At 35.3% G+C, this 14,191-nt stretch overlaps 1 protein-coding gene across 1 annotated transcript in view; it reads left to right on the top strand.

Moving 5' to 3' along the window:
- METTL25 (methyltransferase like 25) overlaps positions 1-14,191 on the top strand; it is a 58,141-nt gene that overhangs the window by 14,525 nt on the left and 29,425 nt on the right. Inside the window, exons 5-6 of the mRNA XM_014963311.1 lie at positions 2,063-2,695; positions 4,851-4,995. Of these exons, the coding sequence (XP_014818797.1) occupies positions 2,063-2,695; positions 4,851-4,995 (778 nt within the window). The remainder of the gene's footprint in view (positions 1-2,062; positions 2,696-4,850; positions 4,996-14,191) is intronic.

Raw genomic sequence — 14,191 nt, 5'->3', positions numbered from 1 at the left:
TATGATATAACTCTGCATTCAGCAGCCATTACATTTGTGATTTGGTGCTGGGAAATGTTGGAAGGCTTCTAGAGACGGAGTTCTTGATTGCGCTGTGCCAGAAACTGTGTTTAAACATAGTACCCAACTCGCTGTGGACAAGACCTTTGGAGTTCATTATATCATGGAAATTTCATTTTAAAAGTTCATGCTTGGCAGATACACTATGGATTGCTGATTACCTTTCCTTATGTAATCAAGGGAAGGTAAAGCAGGGATTAATTTAAGGCAGTCTATTTGTTTAGCACAAGGTCGTTGCCTGCTTATTTTTAGTCAAATTTTCCTTTCGTTTTAAAACTATTCTCCCAGTGCTAATTTAACGATATATTACTGTTTTCTTTTTACTTGGAAACAATGAAAAAATCCTTACCCGAACAGCAGTTTGTCTTTACGGCCACTAGAGGTCACACGTAGGAGTGAGGAATAATTCACTAGCTGACTCTGTGTCCAAATGCTGCCTCTCACAGAAATAAAATCCTTGTAAAAGTGGATGTGTGCATATTCTGCACAGTAGTAATATCAGTGACATAAAATAGCGAGTAAAATCATCCTTGGGCACTTTTCTTTCCTTCACTTTTAAATAATCTAGGAGGATGTTGGTGCTAAATGTGACAGATAAATGACATTTTCAAAAAATATGCTAAGATTCTATAAATTCTGTTTCACTACATACACTCCTGTTCTGAATACATGCAAGGAATTTGAGGATTATAGTGTACCTAGGTGGCAAATATGCAGCAATATCACATGAAGAGTGCAGATGAAAAAGCCATGTGCAGCCTGGGTAAACAATTTTTATCTAATAGTGTGTATTCTCCACTCTTTTATGTATTCTATAGTGACAGTGGTTCAATTTTTTCTTCCTAATTCTATGGCTGTACAAATCTTGAGCTTTCTTTGTTCAGTAAGAGTATTGCTGTACTGAGTGTTCTTCACTGGTAAAAAAATATGCAATTGAATTTAAGACAGATACATGTAGTGTATGCTGCTATTTGTACTTACAAATACCAAGAACAAGACATGGACGTTTTTGAATCAAACACTTTCAGGAACATCTTCAAAGAAGCCATTATATCTAATCAATATAAATTTTGGTAGATACCTGAACAAAAGTGAACGTTATCATTTTCTTTCCTGAGAGAAATGTCACTCTGCCTATTCTTGTAAAATATTTTGTTATATATTTATTACAAATTACAACACACATGATAAAAAGCTGTCATTATGTACTTAAAAGTTCTCAGGTTACCCTCGTGTCTGCTGCTACTCTGTATAGTGTTTTCCTTCCTGTGTTATATCAGTCACTGAAGTAGCACGTGTTAGCAACTCTGAGACAAACTAAGCTGTAAATCAGTTATCCTTTCTTTTCACTCCTTCCTCCAGAAGAGGCAGTGGGAAGCACATGAGTCATGTGAGCCCCTTTGTTTTATTACAAAGGCACCCTTATGTTAATCAAAGCTGTATGGAAATGGGAAAGTAAATACATAAGCATTCTGACAGAAAAGGGGATATTAATATCACCTCTCTTTAGGTCATATCTGAAGTGATTAAGTTAGGCAGCAAATCTGAAGATGCTGATTTCTGTACACCTAGTGATGGTAGATTCTTCAGTATGGGAGTTAGGTACCTGAAGCTAAATACTGTGAACACGTGCTTTGCTAACTCTATATCCTGACCAGCTTAGCAAGAGCAGGTTGTGTTGTTAGTGTTTTATGGTTATTTTCTTTAAAGGAAGGAAGTTCTTTGTCAAAAAATATACTCAAAGTCTTTCCCAGAAGAGTCAGGACAGGTGCATTGCTTAAGCATTGCGTTGTCTGTTTTCTGAAGCAAATCAGTTATTACTTAATTCTCTGTTTTAATCACAAGATGGAGCAACAAAACAAATGAACTAAGTGTTCTAGGAGGTATAACTGGTAAGGTAATTTTTAAATCCATGCTTAAATTTTTAGGGAGTTATTTTGCGTGTGATTGAAATGTAGCTTGTTGCTCATTAATATAGCAAATTTTTTTTCCTATTGTCTAGGTGATTGATATAGGTTCTGGAAAGGGATACCTGAGTTCATTTTTGTCCATGCAATATAACTTAAAAGTTTATGGAATTGACTCCTCAAACACCACCACTAATGGCGCTCATGAAAGGAACAGAAAATTGAAGAAACACTGGAGAGCATATCAGAATCGAGCAAAAGCAAACGTTGAAAGGCAGAGGTTGGAAAAGACAAATGACGGGCCAGTGCAAAGTGAAATGAATTGTAAAGCAATCAATGAAAAGCTCTTAAATAAAACCAGCAGTCTTCGACCTCAGGACCAAGTGCCTATCCAAGATTTACCTCCTTCTTGTGATTTCACAGAAATTGCTACATCTGAAACCAGCAAACAAACTGATGTTGATTTGGTGGCTCAGACACAGTCTGACGAGAGCAAACTTTCTGAAGAGGTTCTTGCTATTTTAAATGTTCTGCCTGCTGATGCTGTAGAAGTTTTTTCTTCATCTCAGTCTAACTGTGGGGAACTCTGTGAAGAGGAAAAGGAGCAAAGAAAAATGGCATCTCTCCAGGCTAAAGCGAGCAAATCAAGTGAATCAAATCTGTATTTTCCATTGACCTCTTGCATCACCGCAGAAACCGAACTCAGTGACATCATAAAAGATTTGGAGGTTATTTTACTAGTATTTTAAGGAGATTGACTTTTCTCTTTGTATTGCAATTTTCATAGATACATAATGTTTGATGAGTCTACATAGAGTGCTGTCTGTGTTGAAAATGAATATTCTGGCCCAATAATGTTTTTCAGGCAGTTAGCAGAAGTATGTCTGGCAGATAGAGATTATTTTTCTATTTTAATATATGTGTTGGGATTATTTTGGATATGTAAAGCAGCCTTTAGAATTTATGGGGTAGATAATACTCAGTTGTCAAAGTTAACAGCATACATATTAGCACATTCAGGTATTTTACAATTGTGGTTGTAGATAACATCTAATTATTATGAAAAGAGTTATATTTACCGGGTAGATGGATATATTAAGCATTGGAAATTCAATTTGACTGAAATTTCTTATTTTTAAAGTTTGATATTTTTGTAATTTCAATTAAACTTTAAAGGCATAGGAGAACTTGTATATAGTACTCAACATAAAGAGTTGGTTAAGAGCCCTGTTTGTAAATTATATTTTTATATTTTGACTTTTCATAATTACTTTAAGTTCATTTAGTAATTTACTAGCTGATGGGGAATGGGAAAAATTCATATTTATACTGTAAGTTCTGAAATGAATTTGCCAAGGAAATATGGGTGTAAGAATGCATCTTTGTATATAGCCAAGGACTAATACTGAGGTATCATATTTTGCTACACTTAAACCAACGGTCCAGAAAGAACTTTCAGTTATACCCAGGCAACCTCACTGAAGTCAATGATGGTTCAAAAGTGTACCTGAGAGATAGGCTGCCCTTCAGAAGTTTTGAGCATCGCAATGTGTTTCTTCTGTCTGGCACGCAGTAGCCATCTTCCACTAAATTTGTCCTGAAAGAATCCCTCCAGCTTCTGTCCTGGGGTTTAAATGCTGTCCTTGCAAGTGCACGTCTTCCCTTAGCTTCCAAACTTTAGTCTTGTTCCACTGTTTCTATAATTGCATGTGGAAAAAAGCTTTGTGGAATGGTGAGCTGAAGCTGACTGATAGGAAAAAAGTGTTTAAAAACTAAGCTGGATCGAAACTGAACTTTTGCCATCTAAAAAATTTTGGATCCTAAGGCAAGGAGAGGGTAAGCACAGAGAAGCAGCACAAAATAGAAGGTGACAAGGTGGATGGGAAAAATTAAAAAACAGAGGAAGAAAGGGGAGGTTTGCTGTTTCACACATACATATGGTATATAATACAGATGTGTGAGCAAATCAAACACAAAGCAGCAAAACTAGATATACATGGAAAATCAAAATTATTATAGAAAGGTGTCACAATTGAATGCCCCTGGGCTAATTTCTTGTTGATAACCTTGTTGATAAGTAAGGCTGAAATTCAAAGTAACGCTATGTTTACCATGTAGATTCCCAGTAATAATGCTCCAAGGGACAAATCTTGTTATGAATGGTGAGAAGAGGGGTAATTAGGATGGAGAAATAGAGGAGAAAGGGAAATTGAGGAAAAAGAAAGCAGGAAATGAAATGGACAGAAAAACAAGAGTAACTGAAGTTCTTACTTTGTGCTATGGAAGAAAATGCCCATTTGTTGTTGAAGAGTAGTAAGCACACTGCAAAGCTGTGGCAGTACTACAGTTTTGGAAATAACAAAACCTGCTCTTCACAGTAGCAGGAATGCCATTGATCAGTCCAGCAGATTTACAGCAGTAAATCTGAAGTAAGAGAAGGAAGTAGCAGTGATAGTAATTACAATAACAGGAAAGCTAGGAAAGGCAAGAGAAAGTGACCCATGTCCAGTCAACGCGTAGGTTTTCCCTTCCATGCAGGTAAACCAGCTGCTACTCATAGTCTAAAACTTCTGCTTCCTCATGGCCAGTGAAGGTAGAGTGCAGAAATGTGTAGTTCCATACCTGAACAAAGCAATGAGCACTCTATCACTCCACAGGAGCAATGCATCCTGTTTTCTTAGCACTGACAAGCTTTTATTTTATGCATTGAAAAATTCTAGAAGAGAACAGCAGGAGTCCTCATGGAGTTGTGTATTTAAACCTTACAGCTCGATAACCATTTGCAGCATGTTTGGGTTTTGGAGTTTGTTGTTGTTATTCATGCTCTTTCAGTTGAAGAGGGGGATGCTTTATTGTTGTGTTTTTTTTTTTTCTTCTTCTTAGGACTGTATGATGGTGGGTCTACATACTTGTGGCGATCTTGCTGCAAATACATTACGAATTTTTACTGCCAAGCCTGAAATCAAAGCAGTTTGCAGTGTCGGCTGCTGTTACCATCTGTTGTCAGAACAGTTTGAAAACCAGGAAGGTAATTCTTCTGAGCTTAACTTGTGGCTGCCAGTTTGCATGTTGAGAATATTGTACCTTTTAATTAATAACCTCCTTATGTGTGTTCCTTTCCAGTGGCTTATTTAGTACTGGTTTTAATTATATTATGTGGGTCATTCACTCCCGGATGCCCTGTAGCTTTTCTGTTGTGCCAATATTCCTAATATTCTTACTCAAATTAGGGACATTAATGCAGAATGTTTTTATGTGGCTATGAATACAGCTGGTTTTATTCCATTACTTCACTTGTAAAATGTGGAGGTTTTTTTGGTCCAATCTGTTTTCATCCTTTTGAAATATTTTGTACCAGATTTTGCCCTTGGCTTTCTGCATGCAATATCCATTTATGTTGAGTTGTACATGTACAACTAGGAGTAGAATTAAGTCCTTGTAATGTAAGTTATTACTCTAAAAAACACTTATCTGAGTGCTGTGTTCTGGGGCATTGCCAGTTCAGAACATTATGGAACAGTTTATATATATAACAGTTTTTCTTGGGGAGACAACCTGAAAATTATTTGGGGATTCACACTACAGGCAAATTTGCCTTCAAAAATGAGGTTTTTCCATTTTTTGATAGAAAGTTGATATCTTTACTTGAAAGGTAAACTCTTTACCTTTCTGTACAGCCTTGAAGCGACAGAAAGTTATAGCTTGTCTTTGCACAAATGGAGCGAATGCATGGTGCTGGGTTGTTGGCTTTATCATGGAAAGCTCATGTTCTTTCTGATGTCTACTGTTTACAGAAGTCAGTTTGGTTTAATATAGCCTGTTATCAACTTCAAAGTGAACTAGTATAAAATGAAACAATAATAATTAATATATAGGCAGCTAAAAACTGCTTTCTATTTCAACATCCAAATGCTGTGTTTTCCTTAGGATTTTCAACGGTATCTTCTGCTACTTTTTCATGTACTCTGCAGACTTACACGTGCATTAAATGTGTTCATTTCAATTTAGCTCATTAGTTTTTAATGCATAATCAAAAGCACTTTCCTGGGACAAGTGTTATATAGCCGAGTTATCTAAATGACCATCTGCTGAAGTCTTAGAACCTGATGACCATATCAACTAAATTTGAGAGAAAGGTGGATTGGTAAAGTTTATTTCAGCTCTTTTGGGGAAATTCATGGACAGAAAGGCAGGTGGACCCCAGCTGCTAATCTTTAACAGTTGGCTACTCAGGCAGCTAAGCCACAACTCCAGGCTGACCATGACACATGCTAGCTCTTGCTTGTTTTAATGATCTTTTCATGTTGTTTTTATCTTGCTCTGCAACAGTTTTAAGGGTTTTTGCAGTGTATTACTTTCACTTATTTCACAATACTTCAGATGATCCCCAAAAACCAAAGAAAAAGAAGATACGATGGAAATCCCTAGGTCACAGGAATATTCACTAAGTGTGATTAGTAAAAACCATACAATTCTTGTTTACATTAGGGTTTTAAAAAATGGTGAACTTTTCAGGCACTTATAAAGTTGTGTGTCTGAAACATTTCGTTGTTTCTTGTTATTGCAAAGAGGCTGCAACTTCCTGTTCTAGCTGTAGGATTACTTTTTCCAGACCAGCTTTACTAAATTGTTGTTACTCAGACACCACCAAAGGATGAGATGTGATAACCTATTCTAAGTTCAAGCAAACAGATGTACATGCACAGTGGTATGAGATACTGCAGTTTCTTAGCAGTGTGGAAAGGAAGCCAAATTGCACATTGGAATTTCTGGCTGTTTGATTTTTCTCAGCTTGAAGGATAAAAATTACTCTCAAAGAAGAATCTTTAGGCAGAATAAAAAGAAATTACAATATTCTTTTTTTGGAAAAGAACACATAAGTAGTTCCAGTGATGCTTAAAAAACTGCTGGTTTTTTACTATTGCTATGAGGGTACGTATCCTAAAATCTATAATGCTGTTGTTGTATTTCCCTGGTAAAGTGATTTATTATATGGCTTGTTTGTGTGGCTTGTATGCAGCGGAAGGGCAAAAGGACCAACAATATCCAAGGGCTAAAATTTCTTCAAAGGGAAACTGGGAAAGAATTTGGACAACAGCTTGTGCCTACACTTCCTATGCATGGATTTTAAACTGGCAAAGCATTGTAGAGGATTCTAGGGGACTCTGTAACTAATCCGATGGTATGGATCCAACAATTCACTCTGTGCAAGTAATTAACTAATTTCTAACTAATTTCTTTGAGGCCAGTGAAAAATTACTTTTTCACTTCCTATTAACTGGAATTAATGGATGTTCACGGGAAGAATTTTTACCTGTTTTGATGCCTAACATAGTGTTTATAAGTCTGAGGCAGTGAGTTGTCAGAATATCAACCAAATTTTACTAATGTTATTTTTGGCGGGCTACTGAATTACCTTGGCTATCGCAAGTTTGGGATTTTTGTCTCTGAGGAGCTGACTACGAGGAGTAATGCCTTACATTTCACATAAATTCTAAAAATATCAAAGATATTGCAAGATTGCCTGAGTCAGTTTGCCATTGGACCTTCTGTGAATACTTTGGGAGCATTTCTGATGAAAGTAGGTGCCAGTAGTCACAGTCCTGAGTATTGCAATCAGTATACAGTGTCCTTCTAAGTGTTTGTAAATAAGCTAAATTCAGCTGGAAATTTTTGTAATGGGACCACATTTCCAATTATGCTGGGAACAATTTTGAACTCTTAAGATCATGAAGGTCATTGTTTTGATTTATTAGTAACTACAATAACCAAGAGGTGCTGTGTAATGTCAAATTTCAGTTCAATTAAGAAAAGTTGAAACCAGTGACTTCTAACACCCGTCTTTAAATTTCACTGCTGTTAGAAGCAGTACCAAATACTAAATTTCATTTAATAAGAAATATTATGACAGCTCTTGGAAAATTTTAAGTAGTTTTACTTTGGCTTTCTCTAAGGAGAATTGGCTGTTTATACAGAGATTCTTCTATGTATAAAATGCACTTAGCTATTAGTATAATTGATTCCTTTGGGGTTTTTCTTCACTCTTACTGCATCAGATAGGCAATTACATCAGATCAGTAAGTATTTTACTATTTATTAGCGATTTTTTACATAAGCCTATTTACATAGTGAACCATTATAGCACTTTTTCTGGAAAAAAATCAGTTTGGTAATGAATTTTAGGTTAAAAAAACCTCTGTGCCTCTGTTTAGGAGCTATTCTGAGGATTTTTGGGAGCTGCTTTATCTTGTATTCAGTTAATACATTTCTGGGGCAATGTAACAGCTGGACTATTATTATCTCTTGACAGACAGTAACTGCAAATTTAAGATACTTTCAAAAAGACTTGAATTTCCTTAAAAAGGACTTAACGTGTTTCTGCATTCTGATTCTCTTCCTTCCATCCTCTGTACCTCCAAACACTTCATCACCAGTCTAGAAACCAATGAAGTTCTTCAATAGGATATCATCTGTTTTGAGGAAAAAACACATAAGCATTACTATTGCTAAGGAGCTACATATGAGTATTTCATAATTTGAAAGATGATATAGGTGTAGTTGTATAGGTAGCTTCAATGATAGCTGTCTGATAGAAACCTTTTCTGAGGTTAGCTTTAGTACTGCAAGTCATTAATGCCAGCTTTTTTAAGGATTTCCAATATCAGGTCACTGCTCTAGGAAGACTGTCCTGGAAGCTGTGTAGCTTGTCGATAAGGCACTTTGGAAGGAGTCAGCAAACCTTTTGCAGAAGAGTAAAAGTCTCAGATTCTCAACTTGGGTAAATATAGGCTGCGGCTACATTTGTTAGGCTCTAACTTTTGCAATCTAGTGAATATAATTAAAGGAACTGGAAGGGATGAAAAGAATAGTCACAATTTGCATAGAGAATTTTGTCAGATTTGCGAAAACTGAAGAGGCTTTGAATAAGGTGGATTCAGGGGACAAAAACTTCAAAACTGAATTTTCTGAAGGATTCCTTACACAAATGTAATGGCTTCACATCACTCCATTCCACTGAAATGTGGAAATATTAGTCACTGTTTTAGAAGTATTAGAGTACAGATGATGTATGTGTTGCCTAGGTATATTTTCAAAGATACTCCACAGCCAGTGTCTTAAAATAGCTATCACTGATACCATGGCAACAAAGGAAAACACTTCCAAGCAAAAGATCAAAAAGCTTGATTTCCTTTCCAAGGCATCTTTAGATATTGCTGCACAGGGCACATTTCCATGAATTTGTGACAGAGGTAACTAGTCACTAAACCCCAGATGTTTTCTATCAAAATTGATCCTGAAAAAAATATGAAACTTGAAAAAATATTAACTAGGTAAGTTTTGCAGGCATGAAATGACAGCATTACCTATTGAAGTTATTAAAGTATTTTTCATTAATAAGTGTAGCAAAAATATATTAAAACATGAAACTATCTCACTTTTACAATTTTGTGTGCATACACAGTCAGAGACGGTAATTGAGAAAGCCAAGGCTTCTGTAATGCACAGTACCTAAAGCATACCCTAGGTGTGGATTTTGCAAATTATTTTGATGACAACTGATTCTATTTCCTGAAACAGAAGAACATTTTTCTTCCCCACTGTCCCCTACTCCTCCAAAATCCTGTTTAGTGATGTGATTTTTGGGAAAAATACAAACACAAGGAACTGAGTCTTTAGCTAATGAAAATTTAGTCTTTCTCATGGGAAAAAAACAAAAAAAGGTAGTTTAAGTAGTTCCTCTCCTTTATTTGGAATCCTAGAGGTAAACTGTGATACCACTATGACTTGGAAGATAGATGCCATGGAAGGCCGAAACCAAGTTGGGTTACTTGTTTTTCACTACTATCTGGACTAGGTTTGGCAGTGTATACAAAGAGACAAAGTAGGCTGTGCGTGAAGGATTTTGATGAGGGTAATTAAGATTACTTTCAGCTGAAAAATCTCACGGGAAGGAAAAAATACATTTAATTCCATTTAATTGCAATCTCAGAAGAGGCTATTGAGAATTTTATATCATTGTTTGGAATTACTTATTAATCTTAAATAATCTTTACTCAATAATTACTCTGTCCTGGTACTGAAAAATGCATGCAAAATTTTGGTATCACTTTGTAATATGAATCCTCTAGGATTTCAGAATTGCTAAAGATAAATAATTGTCCTTTGGCGATGATCCAAGCTTAACACTGTTGGATACAGATTTGTTGTAATTTCATTAATATTAATGGAGTTTATTAAAGAATGAAGAAGTTGAGTGATATAGTTTCCATGTTATTTTTATGATTGAAACACACCATGAAACAGATCTTCAATTAGTTTAAATTGGCGTGAATCCACTGAGATAGTCCCAACTTTGAAATAAGCACCAAACTTTCATCATATTCATGATGTTATATTAGAAATATGTTTAGTTGGGTTTTTCAAGATTGTTTAGTCCTTAAAATAGCTAAAAATTTTGCAAAATTCTTTTTGTCTTCACTGCTACTGGTAATGAGTGTCTGTAATTCTTTGCCATTCACGACCCATTTCATGTGTTAATGAATTAGCTTGCTTTTGTACTCTGTCTGCTACGTGTGTAGACCTGAGAGTACATTTTGAATGTCTGCATTGCTTATGTCACGTTCTCAGGCCTTTTTTTGACAGATTGGCATCAGTATATGAAAGAAGACTAATTAGTTTTTACATAAAATAATATTTTGATAACAAAATGGAATGAAGATTCAGAATAAAAATACAGCCTGGCTTCATCCTCCAGAACAGAGACATGGAAATCTGTTAACATCGAAGTTTCTTCTCTTCCAGTATCTTGTCATCCAGAGAGGGCAATAGCAGGCATATAGAGAAGAGTATGAAATCATAGGGAGCACCTAGCAATGCTTCCTCCAAATACACTCTCATGCTTCCAGCATGAGCTTCTTGGAAAAGGTTATATATTTGCATTAAAGAACCCTTGATGGATTTTTATGCCTTGAATCCTTCAGGAAGCAGAAATCCTTCCTACTTTTGAACATATGTAAACTCTTAGGATCTATAGCATGCTACAGTAAGAAATCAACTGCTTGTTGTACGTAGAAACATTTCCTTTTAGTTGTTTTAGGGCCACTAACTGCATGTTTCTTTTTTATATCCCTTCAATTTGAGTGTAAAGCCCAGTGCACCTCTTTCTCTATTTATTTTCTCCATCCCTTTCATGATTTTACAGATTTTTCATTCCCCCATTATCTGTTTCACAGTTTTATTTTTTTGTATTACTTCTGACAATCCTGTTTCTCTTCTCTGCATGTTTTTGGATGCTATTACTTGTTATGACAGGTGAGAAAAACAAATCCAAACACAGTATTCGAGATTCAGGTGCAGCATGGATTTATATAGTAGCATAATAGTGTTTTCTGGGGTTTTTTCCCTTAATAATTCTTAATATTTTTTCCTCTTCTTAGTGCTGAGCTGATCTTTTCATTGAACTGTCAGCTCTCAGTTCAAAGCTGTTCATTGTATATGTAAAGTTAATATCTTTAGCAATTTGAATCACTTTCAAATGAATCACATTGAATTTTATATGCCATTTCATCTCTAATTTTTATTAGAAATGGCTCTATTTTTTATTACCCTTAAGCGTGTCAGCAAACTTTCTCCTAGTCTTCAGTAACTTTTCCAGATCATTTATGAATTTGATCAACAACCTGTTCCAGCACAAGTCTCCTTGGGCCTCTGCTGGTGATCTCTGTCCTCTGTGAAAAATGGTCTTCTATTCCCATCCTTTGTTTCTGTCAATTCCTCACCCATAGGAATACTTTTTATCTGGTTCTGTGTTTTGATAGTTTCTGTAATGGTCTTGTTGAATGCCATTTGGAATGCCACTATATCTTTCTTGTCTAAGTGTTACTTGAAGCCTTCAAAAAAAAATTCCACTATGTTTGTAAGATATGACCTCCCTTTAAGAAAGTCACATTGACTTTTCCCAAATATGTTGTATTTGCTCATATATTCAATGCCTCTGTTCTTTAAAATACTTTCTCTCCATATAAACATGAGGCTTCCTGTTTGCAAGTTCCCTGGACCTTCCCTTGAGCTCTCATAAGCATTAATATTACATTACCTGCTTTTCAGATTTCTAGAACCAAAGAGCTTTAATCAGGAAGTTGCACACTGCAGTTTGGCAGTTTCAGCCTGTTTTTAGTTTTTGCACGAAATCCACATTGCCTTGGCAATTTTTTGCTGTTTACAACTTCTGGTTTTCTATAACTACTTCTAGGGATCCATCAATTTTAGATAACTCAGCCAGTGAGCTCCTTCTGTGAAGCAGGAATGTGGCTTAAGAACTGCATTTAGCTTTTCTTCCATGCTTTGTTTCCTTGAGCAATCCTTTATAGCTTTATCAGAATGATAGTCCTATAACTACTATCTATTTATAAGAAATCCTCTAGACACTCCAGAATCTGCAAAAGGTCAAAGAGATTTGAGATTAAAGATAAAGAAAAATTGGGATCTATACAAATTATTATCAAAAGAACATACAGAATTTTTTTATATTGTTTTGTTTGATTCTGCCAATTACACTACTGACCTAAGAAAGTTATCTGTTAAACAGCTTGTGCTCTCAAGGAGATTCAGAATAACACCCTAACACTTTCATGCTCTGAAATAGAGTCAGAATATTTAGAACATAATAAAAATTACATAGCTGAGAAGAGAAAAAATTTACTTTTTTTTTTATAATGACTGTTACGAGATTAAGTACAAAAAGACTCATTATACCAAGAGCAGAAGAATTACTAGAGCTATAAATCCTTGGTAAGCAAGATTACTCTCCTGTTTGGAAGGTAGTACTTATAACATTGTTGAGGCACAATGTTGCTGTATATTTTCTGCTGGTCTGAATAGGGTAATTCCTTCCCGGACTTCTGTAAGAATAGAGTCTGTGCATAGTGACAGCCTTTGTTTGTTGAAAGTAAAGAGCTTAGGGGTTGTGAACTAATGCCTGTTTCTCCAGCAGTAATTAGAGACTCTAATATGAATTTTCTGGAAACAAAATATCATGAACATGATGAACTACATATGTTCAATATACCATTTATTTCAGTAACATCTGCAGGAATGTAATAATAGTCTTTTGAAAAAATGAAGTATAGAATAATTGCCTATTTACCTTTTTTGAAACAGAAAAAAAAATTGTTTCAACATAAAATCTCTTACATGGTGCATTTTATACCCAACTAGGCAAATAAACACATTGTCATAATTGTCAAGGGAGAACAAACAGAAAAAATCTTTCAAACTGAAATCTTGAAGGTCCCTTCCAACCTAGATGATTCTATGATTCTGTGATTCTATACGAAAAAGAGAAAGCTTTCTTTTGAAAGCAAAGGCTGTTTTCAAATACACAACATCAGAAAACTTTTTCCCATCTTGAAATATAGTTTCTGCAAAGTCATTTAATATATCTTCCACAGTTTTAGTGACAATGATGGATTTTTGTAAGTCTTAGGGTATTGCTTTTTTACACTTCTTTGTAGAATAATGTCAAAATAAATATAAAATTGTACATGTTCTAATCCTTCAGTCCACAACACATAAGTAGGCTAAACAATTTGTGGTATTTGAATGACTTCAGCAGAGTTTCTTTTAGGCATAGTATTCTGCAGTGAGTATTGCAATTTCAAGGCCTCGGTAAGAAAGATATAATGTACAGTGTGACCTTTGAGTGTTAATTCCAACTTGGATGTTACAGGGTTTGTCATGCAGAAGATGACTCATGTATTACAATAATGGTATCCACTCCTGCAGGTCTTACATGGGAGTACCTCATGTTTGTAACAGGAGACCTATTTCCACCAAGACAAGACATAAATTTCCCAGCTAATGATGACTGGGATGAGGAGAATTAGAAGTAGGACATATAAAATACAGTTCTGTTAATATTCCTGGTTACATTAAAAGATATATAAGCAGAGCTACACATTGTGTCTATGCATATATTATATCTCTTTCTTCTACTTTGCAAATGGGATTTGTCTGATTTAGGATATGTATTCTTTTACTTTTTAAAATTTGTGTCACGCCTTGCTAACTGAGTGCTTAGAGAGATGTCTGGTGGTATGAAAAGGCAGTAATTGGCTTCAGTGGGAGTTTTCTCTAAATGAAAGAGATAGACAAGTTTAGTGTGTAAAAACACACTTTTCTAGAGTTGAAATTCATCTCTCTTTTGTGTGGAATTTATTAAAAGC

The sequence above is a fragment of the Calidris pugnax genome, unplaced genomic scaffold, assembly GCF_001431845.1.
Source record: "Calidris pugnax isolate Ruff unplaced genomic scaffold, ASM143184v1 scaffold44, whole genome shotgun sequence".
Lineage (NCBI taxonomy): Eukaryota > Metazoa > Chordata > Aves > Charadriiformes > Scolopacidae > Calidris > Calidris pugnax.
Note: the sequence above shows the minus strand (reverse complement) of the source record. Positions and strands in the feature narration are given on the sequence as shown.